Source organism: Physeter macrocephalus, chromosome 8 (assembly GCF_002837175.3).
Source record: "Physeter macrocephalus isolate SW-GA chromosome 8, ASM283717v5, whole genome shotgun sequence".
Lineage (NCBI taxonomy): Eukaryota > Metazoa > Chordata > Mammalia > Artiodactyla > Physeteridae > Physeter > Physeter macrocephalus.
Genome location: NC_041221.1, coordinates 62,496,740 through 62,523,156, shown reverse-complemented (window position 1 = coordinate 62,523,156; position 26,417 = coordinate 62,496,740). Strand labels below are relative to the sequence as shown.

At 39.5% G+C, this 26,417-nt stretch overlaps 1 protein-coding gene across 1 annotated transcript in view; it reads right to left on the bottom strand.

Annotated features, from left to right (window-relative positions):
- RAB3C (RAB3C, member RAS oncogene family) overlaps positions 1 to 26,417 on the bottom strand; it is a 300,910-nt gene that overhangs the window by 56,853 nt on the left and 217,640 nt on the right. Inside the window, exon 4 of the mRNA XM_007103926.2 lies at positions 4,497 to 4,621. Coding sequence (XP_007103988.1) covers positions 4,497 to 4,621 — 125 coding nt within the window. The remainder of the gene's footprint in view (positions 1 to 4,496; positions 4,622 to 26,417) is intronic.

Genomic DNA, 26,417 nt, shown 5'->3' with positions numbered 1-26,417 from the left:
CGCACCGAAGAGTAGCCCCCGCTCACCGCAACTGGAGAAAGCCCGCGTGCAGCAACGAAGACCCAGTGCAGCCAAAAATAAATAAATAAATTTTAAAAAATAAAATAAAACATTATTTTGTTTAGTGTTGCAAATGCTAGTGTCACAGACAATTCTACAAAGATTAGAACTACGATACAATCTAATCTCTATCATTCTGCTTCATATTATTTTAATGTTTTATTGTTGTTGCCTCAAAAAGTATCTTCTAAAAGTATTTGGCTGACATGCTTTCTCAATATTTGTATTAGCTATCAATGTTTCCTTCTATATTTAAACATTTGAAAGGCTTAATAATGATTTCTGTACCCCAAAAAAGGGACAGTGTTTATAATTATCATGAGTGATACAGCATTTTACTTTTGCAATAATAAATATACATTTATTCTTTAACTGATAGAATTTCAACAAATAGAGCACAAAACAAGATACTCATTACAAGTTACTTCTAGAAGGTGATCTACATTAAAAAGTGATTATTAGCAGTAGAGCCAAATGACATGCCATGTGTGTATAATGGAGATTATTTTGCTTCTTGGATGCAAAGATTATGTAACACAATCATAGCTCATGGATCATACACAAGGCCAGGGAACCCAGAAATGATGCTGAAGTCTGAACTTAGCTATTCAGCCTTTCAAAGACCAAGGCTGAAGATGAAGCTGAAGAGCATATTCTGACCAGATACCAAGGTCAAAGCCAAATTGCATCCCTACTAAACTGTGTCCCTTCTGTAAGAGAGACATATAAATTGTCCATTGAAAATGATGTGGTGGAGTCTGTCATACAGAGTGAAGTAAGTCAGAAGGAGAAAGACAAATACCGTATGCTATAACACATATATATGGAATCTAAGAAAAAAAAATGTCATGAAGAGATTAGCGGTAGGATGGGAATAAAACAGAGACCCACTAGAGCATGGACTTGAGGACATGGGGAGGGGGAAGGGTAAGCTGTGACGAAGTGAGAGAGTGGCAGGGACATATATGCACTACCAAATATAAATTAGATAGCTAGTGGGAAGCTGCCGCATAGCACAGGGAGATCACCTCTGTGCTTTGTGACCATGAGAGGGGTGGGATAGGGAGGTGGGAGGGAGGGAGACGCAAGAGGGAAGAGATATGGGAACATATGTATATGTATAACTTATTCACTTTGTTGTAAAGGAGAAACTAACACACTATTGTAAAACAGTTATACTCCAATAAAGTTGTTTAAAAAAAAAAAAATGGAGGAACAGACCAAAAAGATACAAGAAATGTTTAAAAAAGAGAAGATTTGAAGAACAGAGATGAACACCACAATAACTGAAATAAAAAAATACACTAGAAGGAATCAATAGCAGAATAACAAGCAGAAGAGCAAAGTGAGCTGGAAGACAGAGTGTTTGAAATCACTGCCATAGAACAGAATAAAGAAAAAAGAATGAAAAAAAAATGAGGACAGTCACAGAGACCTCTGTGACAACAACAAATGCCCCAACATTTGCATTATAGGGGTCCCAGAAGATGAAGAGAAAGGAAAAGGGCCTGAGAAAAAGTTTGAAGAGATTATAACTGAAAAGTTCCCTAACATGGGAAAGGGAGACACTCATCCGAGTCCAGGAAGTGCAGAGAGTCCCATACAGGATAAACCCAAGGAGGAACACATGGAGACACATAGTAATCAAACTGACAAAAATTAAAGACAAAGAAAAAAATATTAAAAGCAACAAGGGAAAAGCAACAAATAACACACGAGGAATCCTCATAAGGTTAACAGCTGATTTTTCCGCAGAAACTCTGCAGGCCAGAACAGAGAGGTACGATATATTTAAAGTGTTGAAAGGGAAAAACCTACAACCAAGATTACTCTAACCAGTAAGGCTCTCATTCAGATTTGACAGAGAAATCAAAAGCTTTACAGATAAGCAAAAGCTAAGAGAATTCAGCATCACCAAACCAGCCTTACAACAAATGCTAAAGGAACTTCTCTAGGTGTGTGTGTGTAGGGAAGGCCACAACTAGAAATAAGAAAATCACAAGTGGGAAAGCTCACTGGTAAAGGCAAACATAAAGTAGTAGTAAAAAATCATCCACACACAAATATGATGTCAAAACCAGCAACCGTGAAAATACAATGGAGAAAAGACAGTCTCTTCAATAAGTGGTGCTGGGAAAACTGGACAGCTACATGTAAAAGAATAAAATTAGAACACTCCCTAACACCATACACAAAAATAAACTGAAAATGGATCAAAGACCTAAATGTAAGGCTGGATACTATAAAACTCATAGAGGAAAACATAGACAGAACTCTTTGACATAAATCGCAGAAATATCTTTTTGAATTCACCTCCTAGAGTAATGAAAATAAAAACAAAAATAAACAAATTGGACCTAATGAAACTTAAAAGCTTTTGCACAGCAAAGGACACCATAAACACAACGAAAAGACAACAAACAGAATGGGAGAAAATATTTGCAAATGAAGCGACAAGGAATTAATTTCCAAAATATGCAAACAGCTCATGCAGCTCAATATCAAAAAAGCAAACAACCCAACCAAAAAATGGACAGAAGATCTAAATAGACATTTTTCCAAAGAAGACACACAGGTAGCCAAAAAGCACATGAAAAGATGCTCAACGTCACTAATTATTAGAGAAATGCAAATCAAAATTACAATGAGTAGTTGTACAAAACTACAATCACCTCACAACAGTCAGAATGGCCATCATCAAAAAAATCTACAAACAATAAGTGCTGGCGAGGGTGTAGAGAAAAGGGAACCCTTCTACACTCTTGGTGGGAATGTAAATCGGTACAACCACTATGGAGAACAGTATGGAAGTTCCTTAAAAAACTAAATATAGAACTTCTACATGATCCAACAATCCCATTCCTGGTCATATACCTGTAGAAAAACATAATTTGAAAAGGTATCCCAATGTTCATTTCAGCACTATTTACAGTAGCCAAGACACGGAAGCAACCTAAATGTCCATCGACAGAGGAGTGGATAAGAAGATGTGGTACATATACACAGTGGAATATTACTCAGCCATAAAAAAGAACAAAATAATGCCATTTGCAGCAACATGGATGGATCTAGAGATCGTCATACTGAGTGAAGTAAGTCAGAGAAAGACAAATATCATATGATATCGCTTATATGTGGAATCTTAAAAAAGTAGAAAAACATAATTTGAAAAGGTATCCCAATGTTCATTTCAGCACTATTTACAGTAGCCAAGACACGGAAGCAACCTAAATGTCCATCGACAGAGGAGTGGATAAGAAGATGTGGTACATATACACAGTGGAATATTACTCAGCCATAAAAAAGAACAAAATAATGCCATTTGCAGCAACATGGATGGATCTAGAGATCGTCATACTGAGTGAAGTAAGTCAGAGAAAGACAAATATCATATGATATCGCTTATATGTGGAAACTTAAAAAAATGGTACAAGTGAACTTTTATACAAAACAGAAATAGAGTCACAGATGTAGAAAAGAAACCTATGGTTACTAGGGGGGAAAGAGGGGAGGGATAAATTGGGGGAATGGGATTGACATATACACACTACTATATATAAAATAGATAACTAATAAGGACCTACTGTATAGCACAGGGAACTCTACTCAATACTCTATAATGAGCTATATGGGAAAATAATCTAAAAAAGAGTGGATATATGTACATGTATAACTTATTCACTTTGCTGTACACCTGAAACACAACACTGTAAGTCAACTATACTCCAATAAAAATTATTTTTAAAAAATCAATCAATCATGATTCCCTCCTTTGCATCAAAACTCTACCCTACTCACTCAAGCATTTTTCCTCCTATATACAATGTTTTGCGTTTGAAATGGCTTTGCCATTTCTAAAACTCTTTCATATCTATCTCTTATCTCAGTTGATCTTATCTACAAGGACTTGGTAAAGTAGGTATGGGTCATAATACTCATTCTTAAGAGATGAGGAGATTGAGTCTCAGAGAGGTTTGTAACTGTAACACACATTGCCAGTGGTGTCCCTAGAACCAGAATCTATAACATGACCTATTCTGTGCCTATTATCCACCCTCCTCCAATGGAAACTTGAAAACAATCATATAGCATAATAAAGCACTCACTCAGTATAAAATATTGTATATAGAGAAAAAGCCCCAAAGAAATAGCAAGCAAGGCACATCCTGTCTTTCTTATGCAATGGAATTTGAACATCTTGTACTAAATCCAAATGCTGGCTGTCTATTTTGCTTCTGTATTTGTGCTTGGATTCTAAGGATGCCACAGAAAGTGGGAGGAAATCCACTTACTACTTACAGGTGATGTGTTGGTTTCTACTGTCGGGTTGACAATCTTTTCATTAAATCCATCCAAGCAAGTAGATGGGACTCTGCACTGTGTTACAAGTAATTACCATGCTCTCTTTCTCATTAATTTGATCATTTGTTTCTTACCAAGCTGTTCTCCTAAATGTTGGCCCCTCTCAGTTGAGATGACTCGCTCATCTTCCATGTCACATTTGTTCCCAACCAGGATAACCTGGGCATTATCCCATGAGTATGTTTTGATTTGAGTTGACCTACAAGAAAAAAAAAAAAAAAAAAAAACAGGCAAAAAAATGATCAGAGGAAAGTGCAACGGCATAAAATGAAGGAGAAGAAATATATCCCACAGATGACAATAATAGCAAAAAATGAAGCCCAAATGCCTGACATTTAGAATTAATTAGTTCAGTGCAATTCTACCCTTCAGATACTCATCAGGGATTGCATGAGTCAAAAATCAGGGGAACGGTGGTGTTGTATTTAGAATTTTTCTGTGTTTGATGAGATTAATATTACTACTGCTTCTTCCTTCCCCCCTTCTACTCCACCTTATACAGTACTTTTATAGCTGGAGTGAGCGGCCAACCATCCCAGTTTGCCCAAGATGTTCCCAGTTTTAGCAGTAAAAGTCCTATGCCCCAAGAAACCCCTCAGTTCCAAGAAACCTGAGACGGTTGGTCACTATTTATAGCCCGTTACGGAAAAAAATTTTTACCTTGTTACAGTCACAACTTAAAGAGCTAAGACAATTGGGTTAGGAAATCTGGGGGTAATGATAATATTTTAAAAAGCGTTATAAGAAGTAATATACTCATGCCTTACATTTTTAAGAGAAAAATGCCAGGTTGATTAATATCAAAATTATAATACAATGAGCTGGTGTTTTAGGTTACTATAAACAGGATATCTAGGATTCAGAATAAGCTTCTGGTATGGAGCATAATGCACATAACCAAATTTTGATTTTGAAACTTAGTTGATAATTATAATAGTTAATATTTGCAGTTACTGTTTTAAACTCTTTATATATGTTATCTTAACTTAATCCTTAGAGTAACTCAAGGGAGATAATATTATGATCCTCATTTTATAGTTGAGGAAAATGAGGCACAGAAAGGTTAAAAAAATTCGCCTAAGACAACTCAGCTAGTAAAGTGGTAGATCTGGAAATCAAACGCAGGTAGTAAAGCTTTCAAGCCTGTGATCTTAAACACATATCTGTACTACTCATTACAAGTTTGAGAAGTGAAGTTCTAGTGTATTTGTTAACATTTCAGAGAGGAAGCTGAAAGGAAGCCATGTTCTTTAATCCTCCCTTTTTATTGGCCACGTTCTTATTTGATAACAACAATTTAAGATAGGTGGGAAAGACATATCACCCAGTGGGGGGGAGGGGGAGGGGAGGGGGAGGGGGGAAAGAAGCTAAACAAACGATGAAAGTTTAATAAAGGGATTTGTAAAGTGTCAAAAAGAGAAGCTTGGCATGTTCTTACTAGCAATTGTCAAATACTTCAGGATTTTTACATAGAAAATAGTGATGAGCTGTTCTCAGCTTGAAGAGAGAATGAAAGCAAATAGCTTTAAACTGCAGCAGGAGAGCTTTTAATGAGATGTCATCACTATTTCTCCCTTCCGAGAAGAAAGAAGAGAGCTAAAAGGCAGATAGGGTCTTATTTCAGAGTACTTCCCTGAACCAAGTACAAGTTTTCAAATGAGATTAAAATACCTGGTGAAAGATACCTTTAGTTCCATGTGAGCATCTCAAGGTGCAGCATATTTTATCAGAAAAATCTGGGGATGTGACCTTTCTAATTCCGACACCTAAGAGAATAATACATTCCTCTAGCAATAGTCACATTCAGCATGTATCTATAAACTGGGAAAATAAAGGCAGACATTCAAAATCTATACTTTTCACGTACCTCATCTTATGAGCGGGGTATATGAAAAATGATGAATTCAGAGTGAATTAAGGTTTAAAAAATATTCTATACCTGGACACACCTTAAATCTCAAGTGCTAAGATAGTTGTATAAATTCCAAAGGTCCTTTCAAAGGAACTCAAATCTAATCAGATTTCCTTAGGTAATTAAAAAAATTATCCCTTTGCTCCTCTAGGTCTTGTTAGCCAAGGCTTGGCCTATGCCTGGAAAGGCCCTAGGTTGAGAGCCCCTACGTTAATGGAGAAAGTTCTTATCCTGGCACACAGCTAGAATGCAAATTTGCAGAATGAAGTTGGGGAGACGGGAGTCACAGGAGAGTGTCATACTTGTGTAAGGAAGAGGCTGGGGCTGGTATGTAATGGCATGGCTTACTGAATTTACCAAGGACAAATGCTTGCCTGAAAAATTTAGCACTCTTCCGACCTAAAATCTTCCTGCTGCACCCCTGACTGTAGAAACTTAAAACGGGCAGGGGTGCACCTTTGTGAAGGTAAAGAAGAAACAACTCAGCTAGCTGATTTGTACTCTTTAACCAAGTTAATGGAATGCTTGCTTCTGCCATTAAACATGTCTGAGTCTCTCAGTTCTAGCATAATAACTCATGGGGTCTTCAGAGGCCACAGAGATAGATTATACATCTATGCATACACAACATTCCCTGTTTATACTCTGTGTGTGTGTGTGTGTGTGTGTATAATTTGGGGATGCCATGATTACATCAGAACCATCCCCCTTTCCAATTGTACCTATATCAGAAATATTTTACTGTAACCTCTGCAATGTCCTAAATTGCCAGTAATTAAAAATGAACACTTTCTATAATTAGTGAATTATAGAGAACCGTTATCTTAAAAGCTTCAAGAGCCATTGGAGACAATTTCTCTTTTTAATCAAATATCAACTGTGGTCTGAGACATTTGTGTTGAAGTGAACAAAACATTAATTTGCCAGAGTTGGTTAATCAAATAAGATTTGTTTTTGGACTCTGGACTTTCTGATGAAGTCCACCATCAACAGAGTAGCTTTAGGCAAAGCCCAATCACCAGCTACAGGGGGAACAGAACCATGCTGACTGATTTATGAATTACTACATATCATAGAATCTAAGATGCCATGGATTACAAGATGAAAAATTACTTTATGAATGGCCAAGAACAAAAAGCAGCAGCCAATGAAATTATGATACAATGGTTAACAATTGTCCTGCTGGACACACTTGTCAGTTACATCAGCTTCTTTTTACTTTGAAGTTCTTTTCATGTATTCTGAGGGATTTAGTAATTCTTTCGGTCTTCAGTTGCTTTGTTCATGAAAGATGATCATCCCATGACTACCTCAATAAGTCAACATACCCTTCTGCTTGCGGGTACCTTCCCATAAGACCTGTAGAGCACCAGCATGTTGCTTTGCAGGGAAATATGAAATGATGGTCATTACTCCAAATGAGTATTCACATCCCTAACATCAAATTGATACCCCCCCCTCCCGCATACACAATAACTTTCTACCTACGTTGTAACAGTTCCACCACTCAGTTGAGGTAAGGACAGTATACACAGCTATGACCATGTTGGCGCATGTACAGGCAGTGGAATCCATTTCTCATACAGCATCAGCAATTACAATGTCATTTATTGTAAGACACATCCCAATTTCAGAGATGTTAAAATATGAGTAATTGTGCATCTTAGCTTCTGTAAAACACTATTGTTTTCTTGGTATTTCTGTTATATATGAAGACCTAGGTTGAAATGAGAGCTTGGATTATTCCTTTAGCTCAGGAATACTTGGAGATGAGAAAATTTAAACCTCATGGGTTGAGAAAGACCCAGAGTTGTGTGTAATATGAATTAAGGGCAGAGGAATATTGGGATGAAAATCCAATCCCCATCCCTTCCAACTCAGAATCCTAACAATTTTATTCAGCTCATTTAAAAGAAAAGCACTAATACTGAGTATGGGAAAGTCATTCTGCATTCCTTAGCCTCAGCATCTCCATCTGTAAAGTGAGGCCACCACACTTTGTACTTAATCTCTGGGGATGTTGTAGGACAAATGTGGTTTTAGGTAGGGTCATGCTCTACTTTCTACGTCGCAAACACCTTTTCGCAAATATAAAACATTATTAGTCCCAGCTTGGGCAGCCAGCTGTTTCTCTTCCTCAGTCCAGGTCAACTCATGCTTTCTAATTTCTATAATCTAAAAAATAATTTGAGTTTTTTTCACTGAAGAATCTCAAATTTTGTCTCCGGTTTATACCTCAAGGCTGAGGTCCTGTACAGATGCATTACTAAGAAGGAGTAAATGGCCTTCTTTGGTATGTCTATTAGGAGTACGGTACGTCTATTAGGAGTATGGTACATGTTTATTGAGTAAATCCTCCTTTCATGTGTCATTTCTATGTATCTACTTTTTCAGTCATTTGCTATATTCTGTAAAATTTCTTATTCGGGAATGGGTTTTTATCACCTCATTAGGGACTGTCTTATTTCTTTGTCTGTTAGGGAGACATATTTAAAGAAAGTGCTGTCTCCAAATAACATACATGTGAGAAGATGATTTATTTCTGAATCACTGCAAAAGATCCTTTGGGATTTACTGTTAACCTCAACAAGATTAATGGACTCAGAAGCAACATGGTGGTCACCATGGTTACTCTACAAACGGCAATTAACTCAGACCTTAACAGTAACAAGATCCTGGTTACTAAAAAAAAAAGTTATTTGTCTTCTAGTTAAAAACAAAAATAAAACAATAACGCCCCTCTCTATATATATTTCTATATTTTTATGTTTCCTCTATAAATATATATGTAGGGAGAGAGGATTTTGATTTTTGTTTTGTTTTTGTTTTATATTATTAGGCAGAGGGAGATGAAGAGATTTTCATATTTTATACATACATGACTGAACTCTGCACAAAATAAAATAATTTAGGAGAGCTGTAAACAGACAAATTCCTATAATATCTCTATTTCTCCTCTCTTGTTCTGAGTATATAAATAATTTCCTACGAGTTCAACCTGTTTTCATTGAGAAGAGACTCTTATTAGTGATAATGTTCTGAAAAACGGTCCACAAAATGTACCTCAGTAACCCAAAAAGCAGTTATCTCTTAGGGTCTGATCTGGGCTGTACATGGGAAAATGAGGTGTCAGAGAGAATATGACCAGCCCTTCCCCCTGCAGTGAATCTCAGACAGATCTTAACAGCAGTCCTATTCTTCATTCTGGAAGCTCAAATTTCTCCTCAGCATCCATTTCCCTTACTCTCCTCAATATTTGGAAGCCTCAGCCTTCAGCATCTCAGCAGGCTTCAAATCATTATGGAATTTCCCAATCTCCTACTGCTCATTGCACAGCATTGGCCCTTCTGTTACTTTTCTACTAACTTCATCATTTATTTATTCAATTTTTCTCAACCCTTGGAGAGCTTTTAAAAATAACTTCAACCTAGAACAATTAAATCAGAACCTTTAGGGATGTCATCGTAAGCATTTAAAAAAATAATCTCTGCAGTTGATTTGTATGTATGACTGGGATGGCTCTCTCGCCCACACCTCTTTCAGTTTTTAAACTAATCTGTTTCTTTACTTCCCATCTAACACTCAAAGTGTTTGCAGGTGGTTTAGAGATACATACAAGATAAAAGATATAAACAAAATAAATTTTAAAATGAATGAGTAGTAATAAGGAAACAAAAATAGGAACATAATAAAACCTAATGATTTATATACACTGTAAAAGCTAACAGGTAGTCTCAGAAGTTGAGGAGATAGGCTTTTCATATGTACATTAACTCATTTAATAAAGGAGTTATAAAAGGAAATGTTAAAAATGTATCCTCGGGCTTCCCTGGTGGCGCAGTGGTTGAGAGTCCGCCTGCCGATGCAGGGGACACGGGTTCGTGCCCCGGTCCGGGAAGATCCCACGTGCCGCGGAGCGGCTGGGCCCGTGAGCCGTGGCCGCTGAGCCTGCGCGTCCGGAGCCTGTGCTCCGCAACGGGAGAGGCCACAACAGTGAGAGAGGGCCGCGTACCGAAAAAAAAAAAAAAAAAAAAAAAAAAGTATCCTCAAATAAATGTCCTCCAACCTTTAATATCTTTAATTACTTAAAGAAATAGGTTTATATTTTTGGTAAAATTGCTATATTCTCATTAAAAATTCTAATAAGAGAAAAAGCTAAAGCAAAAAATAAAGATGATCAGAAATCTCACAAACCCCAGACAACCACCATAACATCTTGGTGAAAATCCTAGAGTAGATTGTATTACTGACCTCACTGAGTCATCACCTCCTTCCTTGTAGGTGGATTATATTTCCTTGCCCTCCTGGTTTTGGACTGGGCCAAGTGAATTGTTTTGGCCAATGGAATATTAGGAGATTTTGTGTGAGCCACTGGTGAGCAATAGGCATCAGAGGTATTGTGAGTTTCATCAGCCCTCTGGCATTCTTGCTCTTCATCATGGAAGAGCCCATCTCAGAAAGGGGGCTGCTCTGTCAGCCTGTCCCAGAGGAATGAGAAAGCAGGAGGAGCCCAGCTGAGTTCTACAGAGATCAGCAAATCTCAGCCAAACCTAGAAGAGCCCAGCATTGCTTTCTCATTTCATCTCTTGCTACCCACCCTCCTCCCAACTTTGATATAGCCTTATTAATTTCTTTGAATTTCTCAAACATGCTACATTTTTCAACAACTAGGAGCTATCACTATGGGTGGCTCTAGGTTTTGCAAGGCCTAAAACTAATAAAAATGTGAGGGTCCAATTTAAGGAAAAAATGCAAATTAGAAATACAGACAGTTAGAATGGCCATCATTAAAAAGTCTACAAATAACAAATGCTGGAGAGCGTGTGGAGAAAAGGGAACCCTCCTACACTGTGGGTGGGAATGTAAATTGGTGGAGCCACTATGGAGAACAGTATGGAGGTTCCTCAAGAAACTAAAACTAGAGTTCCCATATGATACAGCAATCCTGCTCTTGGGCATATATCTGGACAAAACTATAATTCAAAAAGATACATGCACCCCAATGTTCATAGCAGCACTGTTTACAATAGCCAAGACATGGAAACACCTGTCCATCAACAGATGAATGGATAAAGAAGAGGTGGCACATACATACAATGGAATACTGCTCAGCCATACAAAAGAATGAAATAATGCCATTTGCAGCTACATGGATGGACGTAGAGATTGTCATACTGAGTGAAGTAAGTCAGAGAAAGACAAATATCATATGATATCGCTTATATGTGGAATCTAAAATATGACACAAATGAACTTATTTACAAAACAGAAACAGACTCACAGACATAGAGAACAGACTTGTCATTGCGAAGGGGGAGGGAAGGATTGGGAGTTTGGGGTTAGCAGATGCAAACTAGTATACATAGAATGGATAAACAACAAGGTTCTACTGTATATCACAGGGAACTATATTCAATATCCTGTGATAAACCATAATGGAAGAGAAAAAAAAAAATACAGAATTAGGTACAGGGCAATTTGTAGCAGATGCTGTTGGTTCTCTGCACATGTCCCCCAGGCCTTGCCACTTCCTCGCGTGCTGGCTGACTTCCACTTGCCAGTATCTGCAGCTTTTGGCTTTAAAGGCTTCTCTGAAGCAATGGAAGGTCACTCTACCCATCAGAGAAAGTCAAATGTAACAGGGAAAGAGCACACCCCAGGAACAGACCTCAGCCAGTGACTGACAGGAGTTAGTGTATAACTACTGCCACTCCCTTGCTCCTCAGGCTGCTGCCACAATGATTCCCAGAATTTCAAGAAGGATGAAACTCTAGTTACCCATAATGGTAGAAACACCATTTATTGGTGGTCTTCCCTTCCCCAGCTAACTTCCCCACCCTCTGTGGCTATTTCTTACACTTTCTGAAAAAAACCACTTATATACAAATTCCCCTCTATGAGCCTGCTTCAGGAGAAACCCCAACTAATACACTTGGAATAGGCTTGTCCAGGTAAGGGACCCAAAGCTTCCTAGCAAGGTTCTGGAAATGGCAGTACTGGCTTGAAAGCACTGATTATTAAATATTAAGGACTTTTGTGGGTTGGTTGTTAAACTGTACCTTAACGTTGACCACGATGGGTGTATTTATACCATGGAAATTAGCAAATGCTACAAATCAGATTTTTTTCGCCTCTTTTTCAAAGAGTCTGTTTCCTGGTACACCACAGAATTTAAGCTTCATTAGTTTTGCAAGAAATTCACCTGTTGCTATCACATGTGCCATTGTCTAAAACACACTTATGGCCTCTGTGTCAGGCTATCTCGCTCTCTTCCACCTGGTCTCCGCTCACATCTCTCCTCTGGACTAGGTGTTCATCATATGGGCCCCCATACACCCTGTACCTCACTCACCTGGACCTTCTCACTTGTCTGTATCTCTCCTAGACTACAGGGGGGCAGGGACCCCAACTGTTTTGTTCACCAATGTGCACTCAGGAAAACATCTGGCACAAAGAAGGGTCTCAGCCAGTAACTGTGAATTAGTGACCAAATGAATGAGTGAACGATAGACCGAATGAGGCAAAAATGCCTAAAATTCAGTAAGTTCAGAATATCAGCATAAAATTAAAACAGCACAGGAGGAGAATCACCACTGTATGTGATGCCAGTGCCCCATGACATCCCTTTCAGGACGCATTGCTGGCAGAGTTCTTCCAAGGTCTTTGACATCCTGACCATGTTCTTGGTAGAGAAAAGCAAGTGTTGGCCCCTCTACAACCTGCAAAGACCATCTGTATGATGAGCTATTCATTCCAGCCAACAGGAATCACATTCCTTTCTGCTGCAGCACCAACAGTCAGGATGAGGATACTCAGGGAGTAACTTAGCACCTTGTCACTGTGGAATAGTTGCTTTGGAGGGCCCTAGTCTGACTCCTTCATTTTGTAGATGACAAAGCTGAAACTCAACATGTGGAGTGACATGTTAATGGAGATGATGCAGTTACCTAGTGGCTGATGTGAGTCTGTATCCCAAGACTCTCCATGCCTCCTTGTCTACTTCCACAGGGAAGAGCAGTGACTACATTCTACTGAACATGGAAGTTGGGAAGAAATTCATATGCCAAACAGTTGACTGGTTTTTAAAAATAAAAAATAATATGTCTCCTGAGGAGACCAAAATACTCTAAATCTCCATATATATGAGAGTCATGAGGCTGCATTTGGAAATGAGCAGAACTGGATGGGTCTGAAGGATCTGATCCTCCTCTTTGCAGGAAGTCCGTTGCTGAGAGCAAATAGTGAGCATTTATTCAAGAACTCAAGAAGCAGTCATCTTGAGCAGTGTGGTTCTGGAACCACCTGGGACCACATCAGATTCTGCATTGTCAGTCTAAAACCAACTTTAGACCCACTTCTATCATACCTCTGTTATAATTTCTAATCTCTTTTTGTTTGTACAAAATGTCAAATTCTATTTTTTTAATCCATATGTGTGGTAGGAACAACTGGACATCTCTCTTCTATGCCAGAAAGAAAAACAACAACTGGATGGAGGAAGCATCACCCACTGGAAAACAGAGACAGAGCCCCCACTTCAGTGAGCAGGGAGTCTGACCCAGGAAAGGGACAGATGTTCCTAGGCTCTAGAATGCCTGGGTTATTCTTCCACAACTGGCAAGGCCAAATCCAGGTTAACAGAAATATCCTTTTCTCAAATCAGACTGTATTATCCTGGGGGAATGAATGATCTTTGATAAGGCTTTTTGCTACTTCGCTGAAGAGCAAGCTGAACTTAGAATCTAGCATCTGCTCTGCCCTCACTCAGATACCAGAAAATTGTCCCTCCCCTTCATAGCCCAGGGCGCTGAGCAGAGGAGAAGCTCCACACACATTCGAACAAAGCCTGAGCACTGAGGCATGCAAGACGTTAAGAAAGGACCAAGGAGGAGGAGGAGGGAATGTCTCCTCCTGTGGGGTAGGCGGGGTTTCCATGAGGGGAATGAAACCACAAGTCTGCGGGACTGAGCAAGTGGGAGCCAAAGGGAAATGAGAAGTGGAGATTAAGAGGAGATAAAGACAGGAAAAGGAGAAATGTCTGCTAAGTCTGTTTGAAGTCTAGGACTGTGAAGCCTCCATTCCAGGCAGGAAAATAAAATAACATAGTTATATCTTCCTTTCCTCTAACACTAGCCAACTCTTCCAAGATCCCACCTTCAGGATTAATTGTGGAAGACTCTGAAGTGGGCAAAAGAGATGCCTAGGAGTTCTGACAAGCACATCTTTCCAGATCATCTCTTGCTTTTCATAGACTTTGAGCTATTTTACAACTCTGTAAATGGGAGAAAATGGATAATAATATAGATGAGTTCTTGCCAATAGGAAATGGAAGTGCAAATGAATTGTGTCTGGTGGAATGTCATTGATCATCGCCCCATGGATATTCACCTATTTTGCAAATATTGGTAAATTCATTCCAGCATTCCCCATTGCCTCTACGTGTTTTCACTGACTACTCCCTTGAACCTTGGCAACTTATATTGGTTCCATCATTAACTGCTGAGTTAAATAAAAATCTTTAACATGTTTATTTTATATTTGGATGGAAGTTGTGATTTTACCTTATCTTAAAAGGAAATTAAGCATTCCAAAGGGGGAAGGGCTCAAGATGGTGGAGGAGAAGGTCACAGAGCTCACCTTCTCCTACAAAAACATTAAAAATACATCTACAAGTGGAATGATTCACACAGAAGATCTACTGAACACTGGCAGAGGACCTCAGACTTCTGAAAGGCCAAGAAAACCTCCACAAAACCAGGTAGGCCAAAAAGAAAAAGAAAGGAATCTGGGTGGGGCCTGCACCTCAGGGAGGGAGTTGTGAAGGAGAAAAGGTTCCTGTATGCTGGGAAGTCCCCTCACCAGTAGGGAGATCAGCCTGGATGGAGGGGGAGCTTCAGAGCCTAGGAGGAGAGTGCAGCACCCAGTTTGTGGAGGCCAAAACAGAGAGTAACCTGCACAGAAGGTCAGCACTGCTGCCATGCACTCCCCAGGCTGGGACGCTTATCTGTCGGTGTGGGCGGGGCTGGGAGCTAAAGCTCAGGCTTTAGAGGTTTGACCCAGGGAGAGGACCGGGGTTGGCTGCATGGAGACAGCCTGAAGAGGCTGGACTGTGGCAACTGAGGGTGTACTCGGAGGAGGCCTGGGCCTGCCAGAGAGGCAAGGTGCCATTGTTGGGGGCACAGAAGGAGAGAGGTGGGACCACCAGAAGAGCTTTTTTCCCTCTGAGTGCTCCCAGGCAACAGGTCACTGACTACAGGAGCTCCAGGGGCGGGTGCAAGTTGCTGCTGCCATTGTGGGCTCCAGAGGCAAGCAGGGGCCACTGCTGCGAGACCCATGAGCAGGTGCCAAGCACTGCCCACATTGTCCCGGGAGCATGTGAGCCACAGCAACCCCTAGGAGACTTATGAGCAGGCGCAAAGCACTGCTCTCACTGTCCGGGGAGCACACTGACCGTAGCCGCAGCTACGAGAACTGTGAGCAGGTGCCAAGCACTGTCCCTGCCATCGGGGAGTGGACAAGGGCCACTGCACCTGCACACCCCATATCAAGGGGTAAACAGAAAGCACATGCTGAGGAAAGAGGCAGCAAGCATCCAAACTAAAAGCAGGTCCTTGATTCCAGACAAGATGGTGGAGGAGAAAGACTTGAGCTCACCTCCTCTCACGAAAACACCAAAATCAGAACTAACTCCTGAACAACCATTGACAAAAAAGACTGGAACCTACCAAAAAAAAGATTTTACATTCAAAAACAAAGAAGAAGCCACAGGAACATGGTAGGAGGGGCACTTTCAAGACATAATCAAATCCCATTCTTGCAAGGTGAGCAATGCACAAAATGGAAAGTAATTATATCACAGAGGTTCTCCCACAAGAGTGAGAGTCCTGAGCCCCATATCAGGCTCCCCAGCCTGAGGGCCTGGCATTGAGAGGAGGAACCCCCAGAGCATTTGGCTTGGAAGGCCAGTGGGGCTTGAGTGCAGGAGCTCCACAGGACTGGGGGAAAGAGACTCCACTCTTGGAGGGCTCACACAAGGTTTCATGTACTCTGGGACCCACCAGAAAGAAGTAAGTCCATAGGAGCCTGGGCTGTACCAACCTGCAAGTCTTAGAGGGGCTCCTGGGGAGGGAGGGACTGGCTGTAACTCACTGGGAGGGCAAGGACACTAGTGGCAGTGGCAGAGGTCTCAGGGAATATTGATCAGCATAAACTCTCCTGGAGGTGGCCATTTAGGCATCAAGACCTGGCCCTACCCAACAGCCTACAGGCTCCAGTGCTAGAACTCCTCAGGCCAAACAACCAGCAGGATAGGAACACAGCCCCACCCATCAACAGACAGGCTGCCTAAAGCCATATTGAGTTCACAGCCACCTCAAAACATACCCCTTGACACAAAGGAAACCACAAACAAAACAAAAAAACAACCCACACAATGGGAGAAAAATTTGCAAATGATAGACAAACAAGGGATTAGTCTCCAAAATTTACAAACCACACATGCAGCTCAATATTCCAAAAAACAAACAATCAAATCAAAAAATGGGCAGAAGACCTAAATAGACATTTCTCCAAAGAAGACATACAGATGGCCAATAGGCACATGAAAAGATGCTCAACATCACTAATTATTAGAGAAATGCAAATCAAAACTACAATGAAGTATCACCTCATACCAGTCCAAATGGCCATCAACAAAAAATCCACAAACAATAAATGCTGGAGAGGGTGTGGAGAAAATGGAACACTACACTGTTGGTGGGAATGTAAATTGGTACAGCCACTATGGAGAACAGTATGGAGTTTCCTTAAAAATAAAAAAATAGAGCTACCATAAGATACAGCAATCCCACTCCAGGAAATTTATCCAGAAAAAAGCATGGTTTGAAAGGATACAGGCAGCCCAATGTTCATTGCATCACTGTTTACAATAGCCAAGACATGGAAGCAACCTATTGTCCATTAACAGATGAATGGATAAAGGAGATGTGGTACGTATATACAATGGAATATTACTCAGCCATTAAAAGGAATGAAATAATGCCATTTCAGCAACATGGATGGACCTGGAGATTATCATACTAAGTGAAGTAAGTCAGAGAAAGACAAATATCATATGATATCACTTATATGTGGAATCTAAAAAAATGATAAAAATGAACTTATATACAAAACAGAAACAGACTCACAGACTTAGAGAATGAACTTATGGTATGAAGGGGGAAAGGTGGGGTGGAGGGTTAGATTGGGAGTTTGGGATTGACATGTACACATTGCTATATTTAAAATAGATAACCAACAAGGACCTACTGTAAAAAAAAAAAAATGAAATTTAAAAATAAAATAAAGAAAACAAAAAAACACACTTTTGACATGACCGTGCCCACCAGAGGGACGAGACCAGGCTCCAACAACCAGTGGGCAGGCACCAGTGCCTCCCATGAGGAAGACTGCACAAGCCCCAGGACCAACCTAACGCACCAGGGGGCAGACACCAGAAGCAAGGCCTACAAACCTGTAGCCTGCAGAAAGGAGACCACAAACACAGAAAGTTAGACAAAATTAGATGGCACAGAAATATGTTCCAGACAAAGGAGCAAGATAAAATCCCAGAAGAGCAACTAAGTGAAGTACAGATAGGCAATCTACCAGAAAAAGAATTTAGAGTAATGATAGTAAAAATGATCCAAGATCTTGTTAAAAAAAATTGAGGCACAGGCCAAGAAGATACAAGGAATGTTTACCAAAGAGCTAGAAGATTTGAAGAAGAAACAGAGATGAACAATACAATAACTGAAATGAAAAATACACTAGAAGGAATCAATAGCAGAATAACTGAGTCAGAAGAACAAATAAGTGAGCTGGAAGAAAAAGTGGTGGAAATCACTGCCACAGAACAGAATAAAGAAAAAAATGAAAAGAAATGAGGACAGTCTCAGAGACCTCTGGGACAAAATTAAACACACCAACATTCACATTAGAGGAGTTCTAGAAGAAGCAGAGAAAGGGAAAGGCCTGAGAAAATATTTGAAGATATTATAGCTGAAAAGTTCCCTAAAATAAGAAAGGGAACACTCACTCAAGTCCAGGCAGCACAGAGAGTCCCAAACAAGATAAACCAAAGGAGGAACATGCCGAGACACATATTAATCAAATTTCCAAAAATTAAAGACAAGGAAAACATATTAAAAGCAACAAGGGAAAAGCAACAAATAACATACAAGTGAATCCACGTAAGGTTGTCAACAAATTGAAACTCTGTAGGCCAGAAGAGAGTGGCATGCTATGCTTAAAGTAATGAGAGGGAAAATCCTACACCAAGAATACTCTACCCAGCAAAAGTCTTATTCAGATTCAACAGAGAAATCAAAAGCTTTACAGATAAGCAAAAGCTAAGAGAATTCACCAGCTTTACGAGAAATCCTAAAGGAACTTCTCTAGGCAGAAAACAGAAGGCCACAACTAGAATCAAGAAAATTATGAATGGGTAAGCTCACCAGTAAAGGCAAACATACAGTAAAGGTAGGAAATCATCCACACAAAAATAGGGTATCAAACCCAGCATTTGTGAGAAGAGGAGAATACACATGCAGAATATTGGAAATGCATTGGAAATTAAGACACCAGCAAAATAATCTTGTTTACATATAGACTGCTATATCAAAACCTCACGGTAACTGCAAAGCAAAAATCTACAGTAGATACACATAGCAAAAGAAAAAGGAATCCAAACACAGCACTAAAGATAGCAAATCACAAGAGAACAAAAGAGGAATGGAAGAAAAAAGACCTATAAAAACAAATTCAAAACAATTAACAAAATGGAAATAAGAACATACATATCAGTAATTACCTTAAAGGTAAATGGATTAAATGCTCCAAACAAAAGACATAGACAGGCTGAATGGATACAAAAACAAGACCTGTATATATGCTGTCTACAAGAGAACCACTTCAGATCTAGGGACACATATAGACTGAAAGTGAGGGGATGGAAAAAGGCATTCCATGCAAATACAAACCAAAACAAAGCTGGAGTAGCAATACTTATACCAGCCAAAATGACTTTAAAATAAAGTTTCTTACAGGAGACAAAAAGGACAATACATAATGATCAAGAAATCAATCCAAGAAGACAATAACAATTGTAAATACATACGCACCCAGCATAGGAGCAGCTCAATATATGAGGCAAATGCTAACACCCATCAAAGGAGAAATCAACAGTAACACAATAATAGTGGGGGATTTAACACCCCACTTTCATCAATGGACAGACCATCCAGACAGAAAGTCAATAAGGACAGCCAGGCCTTAAATGACACATTACACTAGATGGACTTAACTGATATTTATAGAACATTCCATCCAAAAGCAGCAGAATACACTTTCTTCTCAAGAGCACATGGAACATTCTCCAGGATAGATCACATACTGGGCCATAAACCAAGCCTTGGTAAATTTAAGAAAATTGAAATCATATCAGGGGTCTTTTCCAGTCATGATGTTATAAGATTAGAAATCAATTACAAAAAAAAAATTGTAAAAAACACAAACACGTGGAGGCTAAACAATGTTACTAAACTACCAATGGATCACTGAAGAAATCAAAGAGGAAATCAAAAAATACCTAGAGACAAATGAAAACGAAAGCATGACCATTGAAAACCTATGGGATGCAGCAAAAACATTTCTAAGAGGAAAGTTTATATCAATACAATCTTACCCCAGGAAACAAGAAAAATCTCAAATAAACAACCTAACATTACACCTAAAGCAACTACAGAAAGAACAACAAACAAACCCAAAAGTTAGCAGAAGGAAACAAATCATAAAGTTCAGGGCAGAAATAAATGAAAGAGAGATGAAGAAAACAATAGAAAAGATCAATGAAACTAAAAGCTGGTTCTTTGAGAAGATAAACAAAATTGATAAACCTTTAGCTAGACTCATCAAGAGAAAAAGGGAGAGGACTCAAGTCAATAAAATTAGAAATAAAAAAAAGTTACAACTAATACCACAGAAATACAAAGGATCATAAGAACTACTATAAACAACAATATGCCAATAAAATGGACAATCTAGAAGAGATGGACAAATTCTTAGGAAGGTACAACCTTCCAAGACTGAACCAGGAAGAAATAGAAAATCTGAACAGACCAATTACCAGGAATGAAATTGAATCAGTTATGTAAAAACTTACAACAAACAAAAAGTCCAGGACTAGACACCTTCATAGGTGAATTCTACCAAACATTTAGTGAAGAGTTAACACCTATCCTTCTGAAGCTATTCCAAAAAATTCCAGAGGAAAGAATACTTCCAAACTCATTCTATGAGGCCACCATCACCCTGATGCCAAAACCAGACAAAGATACCACAAAAAAAGAAAATTATAGGCCAATATCACTGATGAACATAGATGCAAAAATCCTCAATAAAATACTAGCAAACCGAATCCAATAATACATTAAAAGGATCATACACCATGATCAAGGGGCATTTATCCCACAGATGCAAGGATTCTTCAATATCCACAAATCAATCAGTGCGATACACCATGTTAACAAACTGAAGAATAAAAACCATATGATCATCTCAGTTAGGTGCAGAAAAAGCTGTTGACAAAATTCAATACCCATTTATGATTAAAAAAAAAAAAAAAAAACCTCTCCAGAAAACTGGCATACAGGGAACTTACCTCAACATAATAAAGGCCATATATGACAAACCCACAGCTAACATCATTCTCACCAGTGAAAAGCTGAAAGCATTCCCTCTAAGATCAGGAACAAGACAAGGATGTCCACTTTTGCCACTACTGTTCAACATGGTTTTGAAGTCCTAGCCATGACAATCAGAGAAGAAAAAGAAATAAAAGGAATCCAAATTGGAAAAGAAGAAGTAAAACTGTCACTGTTGGCAGATGACATGATAGTATACATAGAAAATCCTAAAGATGCTACCAGAAAACTACTAGAGCTCATCAAGGAATTCAGTATAGTTGCAGCATACAAAATTAATACACAGAAGTCTCTTGTATGCCTATATTCTAACAACAAAAGATCAGAAAGAGAAATTAAGGAACCAGTCCCATTTACCATTACATCAAAAAGAATAAAATACCTAGGAATAAACCTACCTAAGGAGGCAACAGACCCATACTCTGAAAACTATAAGACACTGATGAAAGAAACTGAAGATTACACAAACAGATGGCTAGATATACCACGTTCTTGGATTGGAAGAATCAACACTGTGAAAATGATTATACTACCCAAGGCAATCTTCAGCTTCAGTGCAATCCCTATCAAATTACCAATGGCATTTTTCACAGAATTAGAAGAAAATTTTTACAATTTGTATGGAAACACAAAAGACCCCAAATAACCAAAGCAATTTTCCTGATAAAGAAAAACAGAGCTGGAGGAATCAGGCTCCCTGACTTCAGATTATACTACAAAGCTACTGTCATCAAAACAGTATGGTACTGGCACAAAGACAGACCAATAGATCAATGGAACAGGAGAGAAAGCCTGGAATTAAACCCACTCACCTATGGTCAACCAATCCACGACAAAGAAGGCAACAATGTACAATGGAGAAAAGAGTCCTTTCAATAACTGGTGCTAGGAAAACTGGACAATTACATGTAAGAGAATGAAATTTGACCATTCTCTAATGCCACGCATAAAAATAAACTCAAAATAGATCAAAGACCTAAATGTAAGGCTGGACAGTATAAAACTACTAGAGGAAAACACAGCCAGAAAACTCTTTGACATAAATCTCAGCAAGATCTTTTTGGATCCACCTCCTAGAGTAATGAAAACAAACACAAAAATAAACAAATGGGAACTAATTACACTTAAAAGCTTTTGAACAGCAATAGCAACCATAAACAAAACAAAAAGACAACCTACAGAATGGGAGAAAATATTTAGAATGAAGCAACCAGCAAGGGATTGATTAATCTCAAAAATATACAAACTACTCATGCAGCTCAATATAAAAAAAAACAAACAATGCTATTAAAAAATAGGCAGAAGATCTAAATATACATTTCTCCAAACAAGACATACAGATGGTCAAAAAGCACATGAAATGATCCTCAATGTCAATTATAGAGAAATGCAAAACAAAATTGCAATGAGGTATCACCTCACACATGTCAGAATGGCCATCATCAAAGAGTCTACAAACAATAAATGCTGGAGAACAGGGAACCCTCCTATGTAAATGTAAATTGGTACAACCACTATGGAGCACAGTATTGAGGTTCCTTAAAAAAATAAAAATAGAGCTACCATATGAGTGAGCAAACCCACTCCTGGGCATATATCCAGAGAAAACTACAATTCGAAAATATATATACACCTCTGTGTTCACTGCAGCACTATTTACAATAGCCAAGACATGGAAGCAACCTAAATGTCCATCGACAGATGAATGGATAAAGAAGATGTGGTATATATATATATACAATGGAATATTAGCCATAAAAAAGAAGGAAATAATGCCATTTCACCAACAGGATGGACCCAGAGATTACCATATCAAGTGAAGTAAGTCAGACAAAGAAAGACAAATACCATATGATATCACCCATGTGGGATCTCATTTAAAAAACTGATACAAATTAACTTATTTACAAAACAGAAACAGACTCACAGATATCGAAAACAAACTATGGTTACCAACGGGGAAACAAATGTGGGGAGGAAGGGATAAATCAGGAGCTTGGGATTAACATATATTATACACACTACTATATATAAAATAGATAACCAACAAGGATCTAGTGTACAGCACAGGGAACTCTACTCAATATTCTGTAATAACCTATACGGGAAAAAGAATGAATATATGTATATGTATAACTGAATCACTTTGCTGTACACCTGAAACTAACACAACATTGTGAATCAACTAACTATACTCCAATGTAATTTAAAAAATAAGATTAACATATGACACACACAAAAAGTGCATTCCAACCTTTTTTCCTGGTACATATAAAAACATTAACACTTGTAGAAAAGCAGCAGGGGAACCTGGAGAAGTATAAGACTTGGCAGAACATAACTTACAGGTTGTTTATGCTTTATGAGATAAATGAAATCACAGAATATGTTAAATAAAAAATTATAATATCAATAAAAGGAAATTAACCATTACAACTTATCACCTGATGGAAGGAAGGCATGTATTTGGAATGACTAGCCAACCTGTACTTGAGAACAGAAATCACCATTGTGCTGCAGTAGATATACTCAACCATCCTGATGGGTTATTAGGTGTAATGACCACAGGAATCAGCAGGAGACCCAAGGGAGGGCAGCAGTGAGAAACAATCCCAGTCATGTGAGTTGGACTAAATGTCTTAAATATCCCCTACATTTAGCAAGGAACACCCTCTGAGATGGGGAAGACCCTAGCCCTTGTTACCCCACATGTGAAGTACTGGTCACTCTGGTGGTATAATAAAAAATAAATAATACATATTTATGTACCTATAAATAATACATAATATTTAAACATAAAACAATAAATTGATAATAATAAAACAGTAACATCATTAATTTAACACTTTATGTCAGGCAATGTGCTAAGTGCTTCACATTTATTATTATCTCATTTAATTCCGATAACACTGTAGGTAGATACTATTGTTTTCCCCATTTTGCAGATGAAGAAATTGTAAAACGGACACCTAGTGAAGGTAAGTTACCAGAAACCCTCGGCTAATATAATGCAATTGGACTGCAAACCTTTCCATTGGAGTAGGAGCTCAAAGTGGTGGGTTCTAATTTTTGTACCTTATTCAGAGAACCCAGAACTATTCTTAGCTTTCTTGAATCTCTGCCAAGAGGGGAGAACAAACCCTACTAATATTTTCACTAGATTTTCAAGAAGACCAATGAGGAGATATCCATGAAGGAGTTTTGAAAGCCAGAGAGTGCTATATGAATGGAAGGTATTATTATCACCGGCAAACAGTATTATTAACTTTCCATATGGCATTGATATGTTATCTCAAATCATTCTCAAAACAATCCTCATTGTGATTTTCTTTGCTGTTTTGTGACCTTGAATTAGAAAAGGTTAAAGTGGGAGGAAAACAACAACAAAAATAAAATACTCTTTCAACCTTACAAATGCATTGTCAGGTATTACTTGAGGAGGTGGGGACCCAGCAGTAAAGAAAGATATGGGCTGTGCTCTCAGGGAGCTGCGGCCTGACCTCACACTGTGATCTCACAAATACACTCAAATCAGCAGGTGTTTATTCATCAACTACTGTGCACAAGACACTAGTGTCTACAACACAGGGTGCCACTTTTCGAAACTTAGCAGGCATCGGAATCACCTGGAAGGTTTGCTCCCACCTTCTGAGTTCCACCCCCAGATATTCTGCTTTAGGAGGGCTGAGGCAGGGTCTGAGATTCTGCATTTCCAACAAGCGCTCAGGTGGTGCAAGCACATTTTGAGCATCACTGTAGTGGGGGAGAGAAAGAAGTAGGATTTGGCCCCTGCCTTCAGGCTGTTACATTCACTAGAGAGAAGAGTCTAGTTTGAAAAGTTAATGGTCAAATGGGCAGGGTAAGTGGGGGGCCCTTCCAGTGGGAAGTCTGTGGTGATTGTTCCAGCAGCTTGGGGGCTGGTGGACCAGGGAGGCGGTGAGGAGTGGAGGCTGGACCTCTGGGAAGTAGAGGAGGGGTGTGGCAGATGCAGGATAGGAGCTAGCACATTGTCCCTTCAGAAGGATAATCATGGGTCTTTTAGGTATTCATTCGTCTAAGATTTAATCTCCAAGTCAGAGAAACGCATAGACTGAAACAGAGGATCATGGTACTAGGATGGGGTTGGGGTCTCTGGGGTGAAGAGCTGGAGGAGGCCTTCAGAGGGGCCTGAGGAGATAAGGCTGCTTGGGGGTCCCATGTTGGCAGTGGTGGTGGGGCTGAGTGGGGCAAGGCGGGGAGGGTGATCTGGGGGTTGACCCTTGGATCTGACTTCAGTGGTTCACTGACGTGCATTCAGCTCAGACTGCCCCCCTGTACTGTGAGAGACAGCGGGGGTGTGGGGAAGGGGCCATCCCAGATAGCTTCATGTCTTGGGGAGAGGGAAGGGCAGTGGGGAGGAAAAGAAAATGATAAATGGGAAACAAAGAAAGATTATCCTCGGGGCCAAGGAACAGACTTAACTGGGGGCTCTGGCCCCTCCCGTAGGCCTTAGGTTCTGGTAAAACAGATTTGGAAGAGCCAGGAACTGTCCACTCTCTTCCAACCCATTTGCCTTTTAACCCCTCCCATTCAACATTTCTGAAGCATTGTTCTATTGTTTGCCATAAAAATCCCGGTAAAATCGCCTCTCTCTTTCACCTTTGAAATGACAGTGTTTTTCACATGAACAAGAGCAAAGAGGTTTTGCCATTGGGGAGAACTCTGGCCTCAGGAAACCAGAAAATATGAAAAGGCCGAGCTCCACAGTCGCCATCCGCCCAGGCTGCAGACAGTAATTGGTATTCGGTTTTTTAGATGTCACTTCAAACAAGGCATGGGGTAAGGGGTCCAGTTGCAGGCTGTGCATATGAAGCGCAGTCCTTCTCTAGCAAAAGGCATTCTGGCAAAAGAAGAGTAAGGTCGTGCAGTAAAGACATGGTTCATAGAACCTGTACTCAGCTTGGACGCTCAGATGAAGTCCTGGTCTCATCGTGCCTCTGTAGCAGCAGAATAATCCATGTCCATACCATAGCCCTTGGAGGCAAACAAGACCTTGGTGGCACCAGTTTGGTGGGGGAAAATTCTAGAAGTACACCATTCATGCAAGCGAGGAGGACAAGCTACAACTGTTGTGCAAGAGCAATACATCAACTAGAAGAACATGCAGCTCGTGCATATTAGCACGTGTTCTTGAAATACACATCTGCCCCTGTACTCCTGCTTTATTTATTTATTTATTTATTTATTTATTTTTTATTTTTTTTTTTGCAGTACGCGGGCGTCTCACTGCTGTGGCTTCTCCCGTTGCGGAGCGCAGGCTCCAGACGCGCAGGCTCAGAGGCCATGGCTCACGGGCCCAGCCG